At 35.3% G+C, this 16732-nt stretch overlaps 1 protein-coding gene across 1 annotated transcript in view; it reads right to left on the reverse strand.

Moving 5' to 3' along the window:
* ZNF804A (zinc finger protein 804A) overlaps window positions 1-16732 on the reverse strand; it is a 349284-nt gene that overhangs the window by 58571 nt on the left and 273981 nt on the right. Inside the window, exon 2 of the mRNA XM_027555904.1 lies at window positions 9787-9930. Within this exon, the coding sequence (XP_027411705.1) occupies window positions 9787-9930 (144 nt within the window). The remainder of the gene's footprint in view (window positions 1-9786; window positions 9931-16732) is intronic.

The following is a 16732-nucleotide window of genomic DNA, read 5'->3' on the forward strand; positions in this document are numbered from 1 at the left end:
GCAGAAACCTTTGCTTAAAGTTGTAGTATTTTTCACCTACCCTGAACATTAACTGACTCAATAGAGAGCAGCAAGCTAGTAGCTGGTAGAAGACAGGAGAGAAAGAGACTGAGCTCCACTAGGGAAAGTGTAGGACAGTGGCATTAGTTCAGATACTAGAAATGAGTATTTTATCCAGTCTGGCACAGAGTCAAGAAAGCACAAAACTTTCAGTTTAATTCTATTCAAATCATGGCTTTGAATATGACATGTCAAGACAGTACAGTTCAATGAAGATGAAGACATATGTGTGTCCTTCTCTTGGGGCAGTCATTTTGGGCAGTGAAGGTGCTCTGTAGAAGGAACTTTAAAATTTTTCCTTTGTTCTGATACTCCAAATGGTTAAAAATAAGTGCAGTTATATTGAAAACACCCCACAGGAAGAATTCCAGGAAGGATGCGTGAAAGGATTGAATCATGAATTGCTTTACCTGTATCTTATATCTTCTTACTAACCTTTCAATATTATTTTGCAAGCAAAAATTGACACCCAAATATCAAGAAGTGATTTTTTTTTTCAAGTGTCACATTACCGAACAGAAGCTTAAATGATTAGTAAACGTTCAGATTTGAGAACAAAGCGGCTCTATTTCTATAGCATTCTTAAGTCCCTGCAGGACAGTGAATTCCAACAACCTGGCCTCACAGTGACTTCCTCTGGAGCAGAATGAAACAGCAGGCCATAAAGCACAGAGTCTTGACTTGCTGGGTGAAGGTCACTTCGATGCCTTTTGGGAGATATTTCAACCACACTAAAACCGGTAAAGTAAAAATCAAAATGTTTGAGGGGCAGCAGCAATAGGGCAATCATTCCCTTTTCTATCTTTTCATAGCATCAGCGTGACAAATCTCTTACAGTGAAAATAACTCTGAATTGCCCACAGCTGCCAGGTGAGAAGACAGACAGTGCAGCTTTGGTTTCGGGCGGATGAACAGGTAAAAGGGTTTATAGGAAAACGTTTCTTTTTTACCAGATAGTGAGTTTTACACTTAAAAAAACAAAACAAAACAAAACAAAAAAACTCAATGACTAGAATTCAGAATAACAACTTCAGTGAAAATATTCTAATAATCTTTTTACATGAGAGAATCACTTAGAAAAATGTGGAAGTGAGAAAGAAGTATGTACGGTTATTTATGACGAACACATACGTTTTAACTATGTGTTGTATCTGATACAGAATCCTCAAAATTTAGATCCAGAAAGGCCAATGAAGTCATCTGGTTTAAACTGTCTGTATATAGATGCAGAAATAGAGGGCTGGGATGATTAAAAAAAGGTAAAAAACGTTGTCCTTACCAGAAGTTCATGATGGAGCTTGCCTGGCCTCTTGACTCTTAAGTGCACTTGCTACATAATCAAACATATGTTTATATGATTTCCTCAAGCATAAAATGGACATGCTAAGTATGTGATCTTTTAGATTTTTTAAAAAGTTCTGTTTGACATTTCTGAGTTTGGGTAAATATATAACTAACATGAAGGATCAGGCTTCCTATGGCACTTCCTTTAAACTTTCATCTTTCTAAAATGTAGCCAAAAATGTTACTGCTGTTCAATAAACATATCTATTGTAATCATGTTATTTATTATTTAAATAAGGACTTTATTAAAAATTCAACTAGGATGACAGATATAAAGTGAGACAGTCCTAGGATAGTGGGATGTTAATTCTACTTAACCACTCTATTTTCTGTTATGAAAAACTAATTTCTATGTTTTTAAAATAATAAATTAACTATTATTTTGTTTGTTTATGTAGCTTAAAAAAATGATTTGCATTTGAACTGTCACATATCTGTATATAATAAGGTTTTATGTATGCTAATAAAATCCTGTGCTTCTCTGGGCTTTTGAGTAAAGCATTCAATAAAAACATAAGTATAATTAAAAATGTGTGCACTTTATACATTAATATTAAGGTGTGATCTGGTCAAATGATAATAAGAAAGAGCAATGGAAATGTATCTTTACCTTATTTATCTTCTCCTGGAAATTCTGATACTGTTTGAAGTTTAACAAACAAGAAGATTCTGATAAATTACTAAAGGAGATCTGTGCTTACTTAAAAAAAATGGTGAAATATTTGAATGGCACCTGGAAAAGCTAAAATTTACTTCAATTATAATTCTCTATTTAATATTGGATGATTTCATTGCAATTAAAACAGTTCTGTAAATATGATGGAATAATTTCAGAGACTTTAATAACATAATATTTGTTTGACTATGATATTTCTTTTTAAATGATTTAGCCTGTAGTATTTCATATGTGCAATTATATGAAACATAATACTAAGTTGAATAATAATGATCCCATTATTCAGTTTAAGAATTAGAACATGTTAATACTTAATATACTCATGTAATATACTCATGCGTGGATCATAATAAACTGTGGAAAATTCTGAAGGAGATGGGAATAAGAGACCACCTGACCTGCCTCTTGAGAAACCTGTATGCAGGTCAGGACGCAACAGTTAGAACTGGACATGGAACAACAGACTGGTTCCAAATAGGAAAAGGAGTACGTCAAGTCTGTATATTGTCACTCTGCTTATTTAACTTATGCAGTACATATGTACAGATGTACACTCTGCAGTACATCATGAGAAATGTTGGGCTGGAAGAAGCGCAAGCTGGAATCAAGATTGCCAGGAGAAATATCAATAACTTCAGATATGCAGATGAAGCCACCTTTATGGCAGAAAGGTGAAGAAGAACTAAAAAGCCTCTTGATGAAAGTGAAAGAGGAGAGTGAAAAAGTTGGCTTAATGCCCATATTCAGAAAAATAAGACCATGGCATCCAGTCCCATCACTTCATGGCAAATAGATGGGGAAACAGTGGAAACAGTGTCAGACTTTTATTTTTGGGAGCTCCAAAATCACTACAGATGATGATTGCAGCCATGAAATTAAAAGATGCTTACTCCTTGGAAGGAAAGTTATGACCAACCTAGACAGCATATTAAAAAGCAGAGACCTTACTTTGTTAACAAAGGTCCATCTAGTCAAGGCTATGGTTTTTTCTGTAGTCATGTATGGATGTGAGAGTTGGACTGTGAAGAAGGGTGAGCACAGAAGAATTGATGCTTTTGAACTTTGTTGTTGGAGAAGACTCTTGAGAGTCCCTTGGACTGCAAGGAGATCCAAGCAGTCCATCCTAAAGGAGATCAGTCCTGGGTGTTCATTGGAAGGACTGATGTTGAAGCTGAAACTCCAGTACATTGGTCACCTGATGCAAAGAGCTGACTCATTGGAAAGGAACCTGATGCTGGGAAAGATTGAGGGCAGGAGATGACAGAGGATAAGATGGTTGGATGGCATCACCGACTCAATGGACATGGGTTTGGGTGGACTCCGGGAGTTGGTGATAGACAGGGAGGCCTGGTATGCTGTGGTTCATGGAGTCTCAAAGAGCCAGACATGACTGAGCAACTGAACTAAACTGAATCCTTTGGAATCCTTATACTCTTTAAAGGAACCACCATCCTGAGTTTCATAGTCACCATTTTCCATTTCCCAAAGAGGAATAAATCACAGTTAAAATCTTAAAAATAATGACAGCAAGTTTTGCTTTTTCTCTGAATAAAATAAAAAGTGTGTAGTCTTTCACACTGTTTTGTTCAACCAATATTACATTTATAAGTTTGTTTCATGTTTTATTTACTATAGTTAGTTAATTTGTGCTGCAGAATAATTTTGCATTGCATGAATATATCACAATTTTTTTACAAATTTTGTAGTCCACTTATATTATTATTGTTATTAATAAAAGGCTTTTTTGTTTCACTATGTTAATACAAATTTGAAAGATTGTTTTCCTGAGCAGCCAAGTCAATTCACACTTGCACAAATGATGTATAAGATTTTCCATTGATATACATCATTATTACTTGATATCATTAAACTTACTTTATCAAATTTGGTGGGTGCAAAATTATTCCTCATGTTGAACAACTTGTAATATATTTGTGGCCTTAAGCTTTTCTTTTTTTGCAAATTTCCCCCTTATTTTGGTCCAGTTTTCTCTGGGTTGTTTTCATTTTTCTTTTGCATTCATATTTTTAATAAGATTTGAATGCCAAGTTTTTATTAGTATATGTATTACAAATATATTTTCCCAATTTCTTTACTGAAAATTTCTTATAATAAAATATTTCAGTGTAGTTAAACTTATCAATCTTTTCTATAAATTTTGTGCTTTCAATGTCTTATTTAATATATAATTGTATACTGCTCTGAAATCATAAAAATATTTTCAACACTTCTAAATTTTTAGTTTTTATTTGTATTTTAACTCTTTAATTCACTGACATTGATTTTGCTTGTTATGTGAAGAAGGAATCAATCTCTTTTTTAAGGAAATATAATAAATCATCACATACTATTTTTTGAAAAGTACATATTTTTAACCTCCAGTTCTTCCTGCCTTTGTTATTTAGCAAATTTCCAAACATAAATGGATTTTTGTATCACAGCTTTAGATTCTGTTCCATTAATCAATCTTTCCATCTCTGTACCAATAGAGATGTATATAATCTTGGTATCCAAGACAAATCTTCCCACTTTTAGTTGATTTTTTAGGATTGTATTCATTCTTACATATAAATTGTACAATCAGTCTGTAAAGTTCAGTATTAAAAATTTGAGGTTTTGATTAGAGTTTCTGATGTTTGATTATGATCCCTGATTTTTTTTTTTTTTTTTTAAGTTGGTCATTACATTTTTTTTTTTTTAAATTTTATTTTATTTTTAAACTTTACATAATTGTATTAGTTTTGACAAATATCAAAATGAATCCACCACAGGTATACATGTGTTCCCCATCCTGAACCCTCCTCCCTCCTCCCTCCCCATACCATCCCTCTGGGTCGTCCCAGTGCACCAGCCCCAAGCATCCAGTATCGTGATCCCTGATTTTATAATCGTATTCAGTGGACAGTCTATTTTAAATTTGCTTTTTTTCAAGGGTTTTATATGTTTCAATCAAGAACTATGGGAAGTATTCATTTTCATTCAGAAGTCTCAAAGTTTACCAACTGCTGTCTGTGGTTCATTTCCAGAGTGCAGAGTTCATAGTGGGAGTTTCTCTTCACTGAGTTTCACCTTTTGTAGGTTATTATTACTATATGCCCAGGTTTCAGCCAGTAGCTTCCCCTTCAGCAATCCCCCACCCTGTGGTGGTGGAATAACTTTTTAGAGGCACCATCTTTCCTAGAAACTCAGCAATTCAATAAAAATTTTATAACGTAGAGGATCTATTTGTTTCATGTACAAGGGTACAAGAGTCCGTTGAAGCATTTTGTGTTATCCTATTGAAAGTGAAACCTCTGAGGTGGTTCTAAAAGTATTACTTGCTTTTGATAATTTTTTCACATAAAAAAAATACAATACAAATCCAAAATACATTGATAGTAAAAAAGCTTTAAATATAGGAAAACTTTAGAGAATATATACAATATATGCTATTTAAGTTGTTGCTATATTATAATCAGCAACATTACTTTTATAAAGGAAAAATACTCATAAATGAGGAAGAGTTCAAAATACTCATCCAATTTACAAGTCACTTCATCCTCCTATATAACATACTCCTTACAATTAGTTTCACCTAAGTATAAATCTATAAATAAGTAATTTTATTCTTTTGAAACTCTTACCTACCTCAAAGCTGTGGTTTAGTACAAAACCTCAAAAGGAATTTGAGTTGAGCCTTTTTTACATTTATTTATATGGGAAGCATTGATTCAGTGTGTAAACTGTACCAAATGCTGCAATAGATGCTGTGAAGAATAAATATATAAGGGAAACAATCCTTGCCATTAAAGGGTAACAATCCAAAGGCTTTCAAGTTTTAAGGTAAAGAGAAAATATTTCAAAAATGAACTCTAATTCGTGAGCTACTGTGATCATCTCCATACACCCGTGCCTCTTCCTTTCTCTAACTCCCTGTTAGTGAGTCTTAGTGGTAAGAGCACAAGAATAATCCTGAAAGTTATCCAAAGATTATGTGGATGAGACAAACAGATTTTTCTATGAAGCTTAGAATTCTAATGCAAAACATCCTGCCATAACATTAATTTGCAAATCAATATACGTGAGGCAGGCAAAACAGCTCTGAGGTCAAGATTGTCTGCCTATGTTTCAGACTCTATTAACCTTTATGAAGTAAAAATAGATCCTTGGGGAAGCCTATATAAAGAAAAGTCTCAAAGGCGAACTATCAGTGTCTCAAACATTTTCAGTTTAATTCAGTTCAGTCGCTCAGTCGTGTCTGACTCTTTGCGACCCCATGAATCTCAGCACTCCAGGCCTCCCTGTCCATCACCAACTCCTGGAGTTCACTCAGACTCACGTCCATCGAGTCGGTGATGTCATCCATCCATCTCATTCTCTGTCGTCCCCTCTTCCTCCTGCCCCCAATCCCTCCCAGCATGAGTCTTTTCCAATGAATCAACTCTTCGCATGAGGTGGCCAAAGTACTGGAGTTTCAGCTTCAGCATCATTCCTTCCAAAGAACACCCAGGGCTGACGTCCTTTAGAATGGATTGGTTGGATCTCCTTGCAGTCCAAGGGACTCTCGAGAGTCTTCTCCAACAAACATTTTAGGGGAAATGAAATTTTGGTAAGTCGTATAATAAAAACTAATTTAATGTTTACTATTCTTTTACACTTTGAAAAGTGTGTTCATGTGATTCTCTCATTTATTCTTCCTAAGAATGAACAATCGAGTTAACTGAGGCTTTGTTTATTTTACCCAAGGCAGTGAGTAGCAGGGCTAGAACTCATTCTACCTTTCATCCTGCATCAGGTGGCCCTGCAGAAACATCTCTGGAGGAAGAGAATGTATCACATGTGAGGTCTCTTTGTCTGTTTCTAATTCCATTGAAGAAGTGTCCTAGTCACGTGTAGGTTTTCTTACCTGAAAGTTAAGTTACATGGACCTTGAACATAAATATTTCTTATGTGAGTGTTTTCTACAGCAGGAGATAAAAAATGTTGCTCTGCCACTGAGACAGGTAAATATTTTACTAAGAGTTTTTTTTTTTTTTTTGCTTTTTAGGTCACAATTAATAGTAAGTATTAAGCTAGGGTTTGGTTTTAGGGTTTCCTTTTAAGTTCATTTATTAATAGCAAGCTGAAGTATCTCTCTGAATCGAAGGAAAGGATCTGCATATAAGTTACTGTAAAGACTGTTTTTTTTTTTTTTTCTGAATGCCTTTCAAAATCAAAACTGCTATTTCCATACCAAGTTTCCTTCAATTGTCACATGGCCACACAGATCTCATTTTCCGTGTGCTTGTTTTGTTCTTTCTTTAAGCAAACCTGTTTTCTCAACTTTTTAATGCATTTAGCCATAGCACAGGATTACATTTTTCAAGTGTGAGGTCCAGTCATAATCAAAGAATAGAAAGATTTTTTGTTTTGTTTTATCTTGATTTCAGTTTTCAAGAGAAAAAAAGAATCTGAATTGCTCATCCCTAAATGTTGTTCCCCCTCTACTCAATTTGAAGTGGCCAAGGTTTGGGAATCCTGTGGTAAAAACAGAGCTAGCTGTGATGGGATGAGGTCTCTGTTCAGAAAAGAGAGTGCATTGTCTAGGAAGATTGTCTCAAACATGTACCACTATCATATGGGGAAGGGATATGATCATCATATAGATTTTAAGTATTTTCTGCTACTGTTACATAACCTAATGTTAAATCAACCAGTTAAGTTTCTGCTATCTGCCAGAATTCATGGTCATTTAGATAGTCTGTCTCTAGAGCCTTATGTCCCTGAGAAGTATCAAGTGACCCGACCATCAAAAGAACAAACCAGGTTTATCCTGAATTCCCTTATCTGTGTACAGTGTATAGTATCTTAACTTCATTAAGAATATGGAGATAGAAAGGTCCTCTTGATAATCTAAGTGAATTTGATTTTCCAGACAACCTGTGGCTGAATGAAGTATTCTTTGGTAAAGGATTTAATACATAGTCGGTAAGATATTCTTAAAATACATGTATACATAAACACATACATTCTGAAATACCTAGTTTAAACCATGAAATATACACAGGTTTGCTCTTAATTGCTAACATCAAATGTTAATTCATGAATGAAGCCAAAAAGAATTTGTAAACACATTTCAATACCCTGATAATAATATAACATTCTAACTTTGTACTCTTGTAAGGAATACAGAAAGATATTAGGAAAAATCAGAGGAATAACTGCCTTCAATTTACCACATCAGGAACCATGTTCCAGAACCTTTTTATAAAACAAATGCAAGTTACAGTAGAATGAAATCCATGCCATTTGCTGATGGATTTTAATGTTCAAATCAAGCAATGATATACTTATATGTATGCATTTTTATATAAGAGGAATGATATTTCCATCAAAACCTTTTCCTTAACTAGTGTGCCAGTGGATCTACTACCAGGGAAAGAAAGACAGGGACAGCTCATTAAGTTTAGTCTGCATTAATTAGTGACAGATGTAAATAGAGGCTAATGTTCTCCGTGCAATAGTTTCCCCAAGGACAGATTTGTTGGTATGAGAAATGAAAGAAGTGACAACAATAGAAAATACATGTCATTGGTCCATAAGCACTTTATGTGATCATTTCTCCCTACCCTTTTCACATTTACAGTAAATGTTAATGGAAAGTTAGTGCAAATTCAAGGGTCAAAATGTACTTTTTATTAATACCAAAATGACATTTGGATGATATTTGTGAGTGATAGCTAAAAAGGAAAGTATTTTTAAGTTGATAACTAAGCCCACTGTATCATATCAAGTAAGCTAAACAGCATATGCTATTGCATTGATAGAGGTAAAGCATATGAGGAAAACAGAATCTATATTATGAATGTCATTTCTGATGTCACTATCTATTTTAAACTGAACTTTATACATAGAGTGTTGAAAAAATAACAACAACAAAAAATAACCTTTGATTTTCTATCAATAGGGAAATGATTAAAACACCCCTGCATGGAGAACCTGAATCTGATTTTACAGGAGACTCAGAGCCATTTCTGGAAGCAGAATGCCCAAGGGCAGAGCCAAGTCTGCAGCCACCACCCCTGATATACACTATCAATGTGCTCCCCCAGTCAAAATTGGCTTCCCTCACCCTGTTGTTGCTTTTATTCATTTTTGGTAATATTGTTTCATTTCACATTGTTAATGGTATTCTGTACTTTGTTTTTTAAACTTAAGTCATAAAATTTATGTTCCTTCCATTAAAAAGTAGAGAAATGGAATAGTATTAAAATAAACTAAATCATATACTTATTATGTATTTATTTAACTAGTAACCCTAGATTATTTTTAACCATAGCGAAACTTCTTTCATTTGTTAATGGTAGCTTAAATGAGAAATGCCTTCTCTAAAGAATTATAAATAAATCATTTATATTTGATAAATGTCTTTAGTTGATTGACATATTTAGAAATTAATAAATTTTAAATTATTTAAAGGATCACCACCTGAAGAATACAATTTTCAAACTGCTGTCAATCACTAAAAGGCAACTGAATAGCATTTCTTGATATTGGTTATTTATTTCAGACTTGACTTTTGGTGGGTTTTTTTTTTTCATGTCTTTTATATAAGTCATTAAATTATCACCCCAGACTGGCATCTTTAAAAATTGCATAGCAAGATAAATATATTCATACAGTCTACATAATTACAATTATTACAAAAGTTCAGAAATATTAGAGGTTTTTTCACACCTCTTTCTTACCTGCTTGTGAGCGTGGTCATATGAATTAATATGATTATCAAATTCCTGATGCTTGTAGTACTGCTTGTCACAGAGTTCACAGTAAAAATTGGCCTTCAGATCTTCCAGCGCTTTGGCTATGGTGTTCTCCTTCTCAGCATAATCCTGAAAAATAAAATTTTGAAGAAGGAAGCCATTAGTTTTCCTCTAAGGTTCCTTCCTTCTGACAGTTGACAGCTTAGTATAGTCATTAGAATTAAAAATAATATCACAGACAAAGAGATATATAAAGCCAATGCAAGCAAAGCAAATTAGAAGAAATTATCAGTTAAGGAAAATGAAAGATTAACAGAAGAGATCAAAATAAATAATGGAAAGAATATAGAAATATGGAGAAGAAAAAAAAATCACAGAAGAAATAGAAGCCCTTGCTTGAACAAGTTCCTATGCTATGTTAGCACAGAAGAAATATGAAACTCATACAACTGTTAATTCAACTGTCAATTTCTAGCTACACTGTCTATGTTTAGTTAACATAAAACTTCTAAATTATGAACATCTAAATATGTCCTCCATATTGGTGTGCAAATATTCAAGCTTGGTATTTTTGTTTGCTTCCCCAAAATATCTGTACAGCAATTTATTCATCCCAAGTAGATTTCATTTGACTAATGTTTTCATCTTGACCCACATCTGTTTAGGTTGCACTTTTAAAATTCACTAGTCTTTGGAAAATGAAATTCATTCCTGCAAGCTATTTACCTAAACTGAAAAGAATTAAACTGTATAAACAGATTGCTTTCATCATGCTGATAGTAAATAAATATCACTATACAATCAAACTCCTGAAAATATGAAAAATGCAGTGAGTTATCATTAGCTTTCATTTACAAAGCATAAAACAGGAAAATGTGTGTAGCACTTAGGTTTCCTTAAATCTAAATTTAATTGCTATTTCATGCTTCCTTAAATGTTAATGATGTCAGACATGAATAAACACTGAATGCTTGAAACACTGTCCAGGCCTTTCACTGAAGTACTGATATAAAGACCTACATTTCAGTCCCTACCATAGAATATATTTGTTTCTAATTTACAGATTGTCTCATGTTCAATTTATTTAAATTCAAAACAACTATACATTCAAGCCTCTTATGTGCTACACTCCCTCAGGCACTAGAATGTGGAGAAGAAACGACCGAATCTTTTCTATGTCAATGGCAGTAATCCTCTCACTAAATATACAGGCTAGAAAAACTCATAGTTTGAATATTTAAATTCGAAAAAATTTGAAAGTGATTTACTAACTGTAATTTCATGAGTGATTAATATGTTTGTTACCTTATTTTGCTATATATTTGTATATGCATCATTTCATAGTGTTCACCATCATTCTTGGTAAAACTTGTAGTATGTCTTGTAGCAATGCATAATACATCTGCATAATCTGTATGTACATAGTCCTCTTTCTTACTTTAAAGACAGTGATTTGTCATTATGTTTGATTAATTTTATCAACTTCACAGAAAGAGGTAATAAATTGCAAAAATTACTCAAATTGTTCATATATGAGTTGTCAATTTGAATAATTTACCATTTTGCAGCAGATTTCAGACATATTCCCCATTCTTCTTTTTGCTTGCATCCAATATGTTTTTTTAAAAAGTTAGTTTAAAATGATGAAAATGACTCATACAGATCTAAACTGCTTACTGAATTTTTACAAAATCTTCGAAATAATACTTTGTAGATCATCCAATTTAAATGAAACAAAAATTAAGTACCATGATTTCATGGCAAAAGTGTGCAAAGAAGAGATAAAATTTTAATCAATATGAGTTGCATTAATATTATAATGGCAACAGTCTGGTTCAAAGCAGAATTAACTTTCAAAACAATATTTTTGAACAGCAATTTATTTGCAAACTAGTTGAATTTCCTTATTAATTATAATTACAGTTAAGCGACTTCCTCTCTCTAAATTTTTGGTTATTTCTTATTATGGTGTTGTTTTTTCCTTCCTAAGACTGATCTTTTTCCAGAGAAGCAATAATTTTTCCTAATTTTTCTTTCCTCAAATGTGGGAAATTTTTGAGTAAAGCAAACCGAGATTCTTAGGCTAAATTGCATTCTTCAAAAGTATAAGCCTTAGCCTAGATTTGAAAGAGGAAAACAAATCTAAAAATAATAGTCAAGATTTATTCAGTACTTTTTTAGGATCAGTTGCTGATTAGGGTTTGTATATATTAACTCATTCATATATTAACTCATTCAATCATGATCAAAATGATAAAAACATGCATTCTAGACATTTCCTCATTTTACAGGTGAGAGTACCAAAGCAAAGGAAAGTTAAATATCTAGCTTAATGATATATAATAAATAAATGTGCAGCTAATATTTGAGCACAAATAATTTGATCCATAACACTTCATTATGTTTAAACTTTTAAGCAGAAAATAAAGTAGAGAGAACAATATAAGAGCTCCCACATACCCATCACTTGGCTTCAACAATTATCTTTAACTTAGGGCCAACCTTGTTTCATTTTATCCACTCCTACCTCATATCCTTTCCCCTGCCTCAGATAATTTTTAAAGACAGTCCTAAATTCATATTATGTTACCTGTTAATCTTTCAGTGTGTATTTCTAAAATAGAAGATTTTTTTTTTAAAAATCAGAAAACCAATATCAGATCTAAAAAAAAAACAAAAAAACTACATTCAATTCTTACTATCATCAAATAGCCTGTCAGTTTGTTCACATAACTGCAATTATCTAATATTTTAAAAAAGTTGTTCAAAACAAGATTCAAATAAGGCCCATACATTACCTTCATCTGATATGATTCTCAGTCTCTTTCATGCTATAGGCGCTGCCACTCTTTGTTTTATTCTTCATGGTATTTTAGTTTTCAGATTTTTTTTTTGATTATACCTTACATTTTGTAAAACATTCAGAACTATAGAAACATTACAAGAAGATGACAATAAATTTTATAAGACCTTCTCTTTAATAAAATAATTGTTAATATTTTGGCATGTGTTTGTTCTCTTGCTTTCTCTCTATATCTTCCTAGAAGATGTTAAAAGCAGCATGGCATAGCTGCAGTTAAGGTTGCAAATGGTTTCACAGTAAGAAATATTTTTAGGCTAGAACTTTCAACTTGATATAAACTGCTGGAAGAAGTCAGGGCTGTGTCTTATAAAAAATCAGTAGAATAGAACGACTGGTTATTGAATGTGTCATAAGGGAAAAGAGTCATATGTACTTTCATTGATTATACATTTTTAAAAATGTGTGTAAACTGATGGATCCTGGAAGATGAGGAAAGGGTAGCTGCTGTGTGTGCAAATGGGGAGAAGCAGCATGGAGAACAAGGCTTCTAGTATCTAGAAAAAAAATTTAAGTATGTATGTAGAGAAAATCAGCCCTCATTAGGTTGACATGCCCAGTGCCCATGACCCCTCTCCTTCTCCAGTGCGGATGGTATCGAAAGAGGCCTTGACTGGTATCATAAAGCATAGTATACAGACATTCAACACAGCTACCTCCTTGCATAAGTTAAGAAATGCATTGAATAAAATGAAAGAGTAACACAGCTGCTCATATTTCCTCCTCAAACTCAAACTCTCCCCTCTATCTGGCAAACACATTCTGTTCAATAATGTACACATTTCCCAATGCCCCACTAAGTACGATGGTAGAAAGTGAAGAAAGGATGAATTCTTGTAGCTATTAAGTCATACAAACTCTTCAAAGTTTGCTGCTGCTGCTAAGTCACTTCAGTCGTGTCCGACTCTGTGTATAGACTGCAGCCCACCAGGCTCCCCTGTCCCTGGGATTCTCCAGGCAAGAACACTGGAGTGGGTTGCCATTTCCTTCTCCAATGCATGAAAGTAAAAAGTGAAAGTGAAGTCACTCAGTCATGTTCGACCCTCAGCGACCCTATGGACTGCAGCCCACCAGTCCCATCCATGGGACTCTCCAGGCAAGAGTACTGGAGTCGGGTGCCATTGCCTTCTCCGAACACAGTTTACATATACCTAAAAACAGTAAAAGTTGAATCCTTATTTTCAGGGATCAGATCAGATCAGTCGCTCAGTCGTGTCCGACTCTTTGCGACCCCATGAATGGCAGCACGCCAGGCCTCCCTGTCCATCACCAACTCCTGGAGTTCACTCAGACTCACGTCCATTGAGTCAGTGATGCCATCCAGCCATCTCATCCTCTGTTGTCCCTTTCTCCTCCTGCCCCCAATCCTTCCCAGTATCAGAGTCTTTTCCAATGAGTCAACTCTTCACATGAGTTGGCCAAAGTACTGGAGTTTCAGCTTCAGCATCATTCCTTCCAAAGAAATCCCAGGGCTGATCTCCTTCAGAATGGACTGGTTGGATCTCCTTGCAGTCCAAGGGACCCTCAAGAGTCTTCTCCAACACCACAATTCAAAAGCATCAATTCTTCAGTGCTCAGCCTTATCCCCAAGTTACAAAGTCAATAATCTTTTCACATGCAACCATAGCAATTCTGCAGGGCAAGAGTTTTTGCAGAATAGCAAATTGATACAAGTTAACAGTTTATCTAGGGTTGCAGGGTCATTCCATCTATTCTATGCTGCTGCTGCTAAGTCGCTTCAGTCGTGTTCGACTCTGTGCGACCCCACAGACGGCAGCCCACCAGGCTCCACCATCCCTGGGATTCTCCAGGCAAGAACACTGGAGTGGGTTGACATTTCCTTCTCCAATGCATGAAAGTGAAAAGTGAAAGTGAAGTTGCTCAGTCGTGTCCGACTCTTAGCAACCCCATAGGCTGCAGCCTACCAGGCTCCTCTGTCCATGGGATTTTCCAGGCAAGAGTACTGGAGTGGGGTGCCATTACCTTCTCCTATAGCACCCAGTAGGACTTTGAAGGGAAAACCTCTCTTTTCCAAAATGATGCAACTTATGTTGGCTTCAGCATAACACATGGCGTCAAATGCTATTCAGCCCCTCTTGAGAGTCAACCGTTGGAGAAGGCAATGGCAACCCACTCCGGTACTCTTGCCTGGAAAATCCCATGGACTGGTAGGCTGCAGTCCATGGGGTTTCTAGGAATTGGATACAACTGAGCGACTTCACTTTGACTTTTCACTTTCATGCACTGGAGAAGGAAATGGCTACCCACTCCACTATTCTTGCCTGGAGAATCCTAGGGATGGGGGAGCCTGGTGGGCTGCCGTCTATGGGGTTGCACAGAGTCGGACAGGACTGAAGCGACTTAGCAGCAGCAGCAGCAGCAAGAGTCAATCATAACTCAATGCCATCAGTAACCTTCCCTGAGGAACATGAGCTCCAGGAGAGCAGGGATTCACTCCTGCTTTGTTGACTGTGATATCTCCAGAGCTTATAACAGAGCCCAGCACTAGCAGACACTTGACAAATAATAATAAGGAATACCAGAACTGTCCTTTTTAATTAACATGTGTATAAAAAACAAATACGACAAAAACAAGCAGCACTAAGAGATACAATGTTATTAAAGTAGCCATGTTCATGTTTGGGCTTTCAGTATCCAGTCATTTGGGGGACATCTTTAGAGCTAACAGCAAATAATATATAAATTATCATTGCTAAATAATAGTTGTGATCATATATTACATCCAAGATTTCTGCCAGGAATGCTCTATTTAAAGTAGCTAAAGTTGTGAAGGTATAAATAGATCAGGCACTGTCAGTATATAATTATTTTCAATACTAAAAAATATTTGTATGTAATTAACACTTAAATACTTTGGAAAAATCTCTCTTCTCTGTCTCTATCTCTCTTATTGCTCCTATCAAGAATAAAAGTATCCTTGTGATTTATACCCAGCATAAATTTCACTATAGGTTCTCTAAAGAGAGAAAAAGTCTTTGCTAAAATTTGATTGTAATGAAAATATTAACCAAGGAAGAGGTCACAAAACTGTTCTAGTTTAAGAGGATATTTGATAGAAGGCATTTCATCAGAAAATCCATAGTCTACACATTCTGTAAAATACTGCACATCTTCTGGGCCATATCTCTTGTCCCAGTTAGTATCAAAGTGACAGGTTCTGAAACAGTCTCCAGCAGCCTTCTGTAGTACCACGTGGCTGCAGTTGTCCCCAGGCTGCGTTGAGGCATCACATCCCATTCAGTGGCTTCTCTGACTCATGATATAGGAGCTTGCATATTCCTTCTTAGCACTAACAAATATGCAACCCAGGAATGTTGAGCAGTTAACACCATACAGGTCCACCCTTGACCTTCATGGACAGTAAGAACTCAAGGATAAACTATTTCCCCTTTTACCTACCAGACAGATAATTTTGAGACACATTTCTAAGATTCCACAGAGATTCCCAGTGGGAAGGAGCACCAGTTACTTGTACTAGTGACAAACAGTAACTATATCCTTATATTAGCTTTTCTTACCTTTTCTATTTCTGTGGAACTTCATTTCTGCTTCCTGGGCTCATGTCCCAAGTAAATAAGTACTTGTCTCAGGGGAGAAGGATAGGGGGAAAGGGGACTTAAGAAGTTGGAGATCGACGTGTATACACTGCTATATTCGAAATGGATAACCAAGAAGAGCTTACTGTATACCACAGGGAACTCTGCTCAATGTTACATGATAGCCTGGATGGGGGGAGGGTTTACGGGAGAATCAGTTCAGTTCAGTTTAGTTCAGTCACTCAGTCATGTCTGACTCTTTGCAACCCCATGGACTGCAGCATGCCAGGCCTCCCTGTCCGTCACCAACTCCCGGAGTTTACCCAAACTCATGTCCATTGAGTTGGTGATGCCATCCAACTATCTCATCCTTTGTCATATCCCCTTCTCCTCCTGCCCTCAATCTTTCCAAGCATCAGGGTCCTTTCAAAGGAGTCAGTTCTTCGCATCAGCTGGCCAAAGTATTGGAGTTTCAGCTTCAGCATCAGTCCTTCCAATGAATAATCAGGACTGA

Source organism: Bos indicus x Bos taurus, chromosome 2 (assembly GCF_003369695.1).
Source record: "Bos indicus x Bos taurus breed Angus x Brahman F1 hybrid chromosome 2, Bos_hybrid_MaternalHap_v2.0, whole genome shotgun sequence".
NCBI classification, from domain to species: domain Eukaryota; kingdom Metazoa; phylum Chordata; class Mammalia; order Artiodactyla; family Bovidae; genus Bos; species Bos indicus x Bos taurus.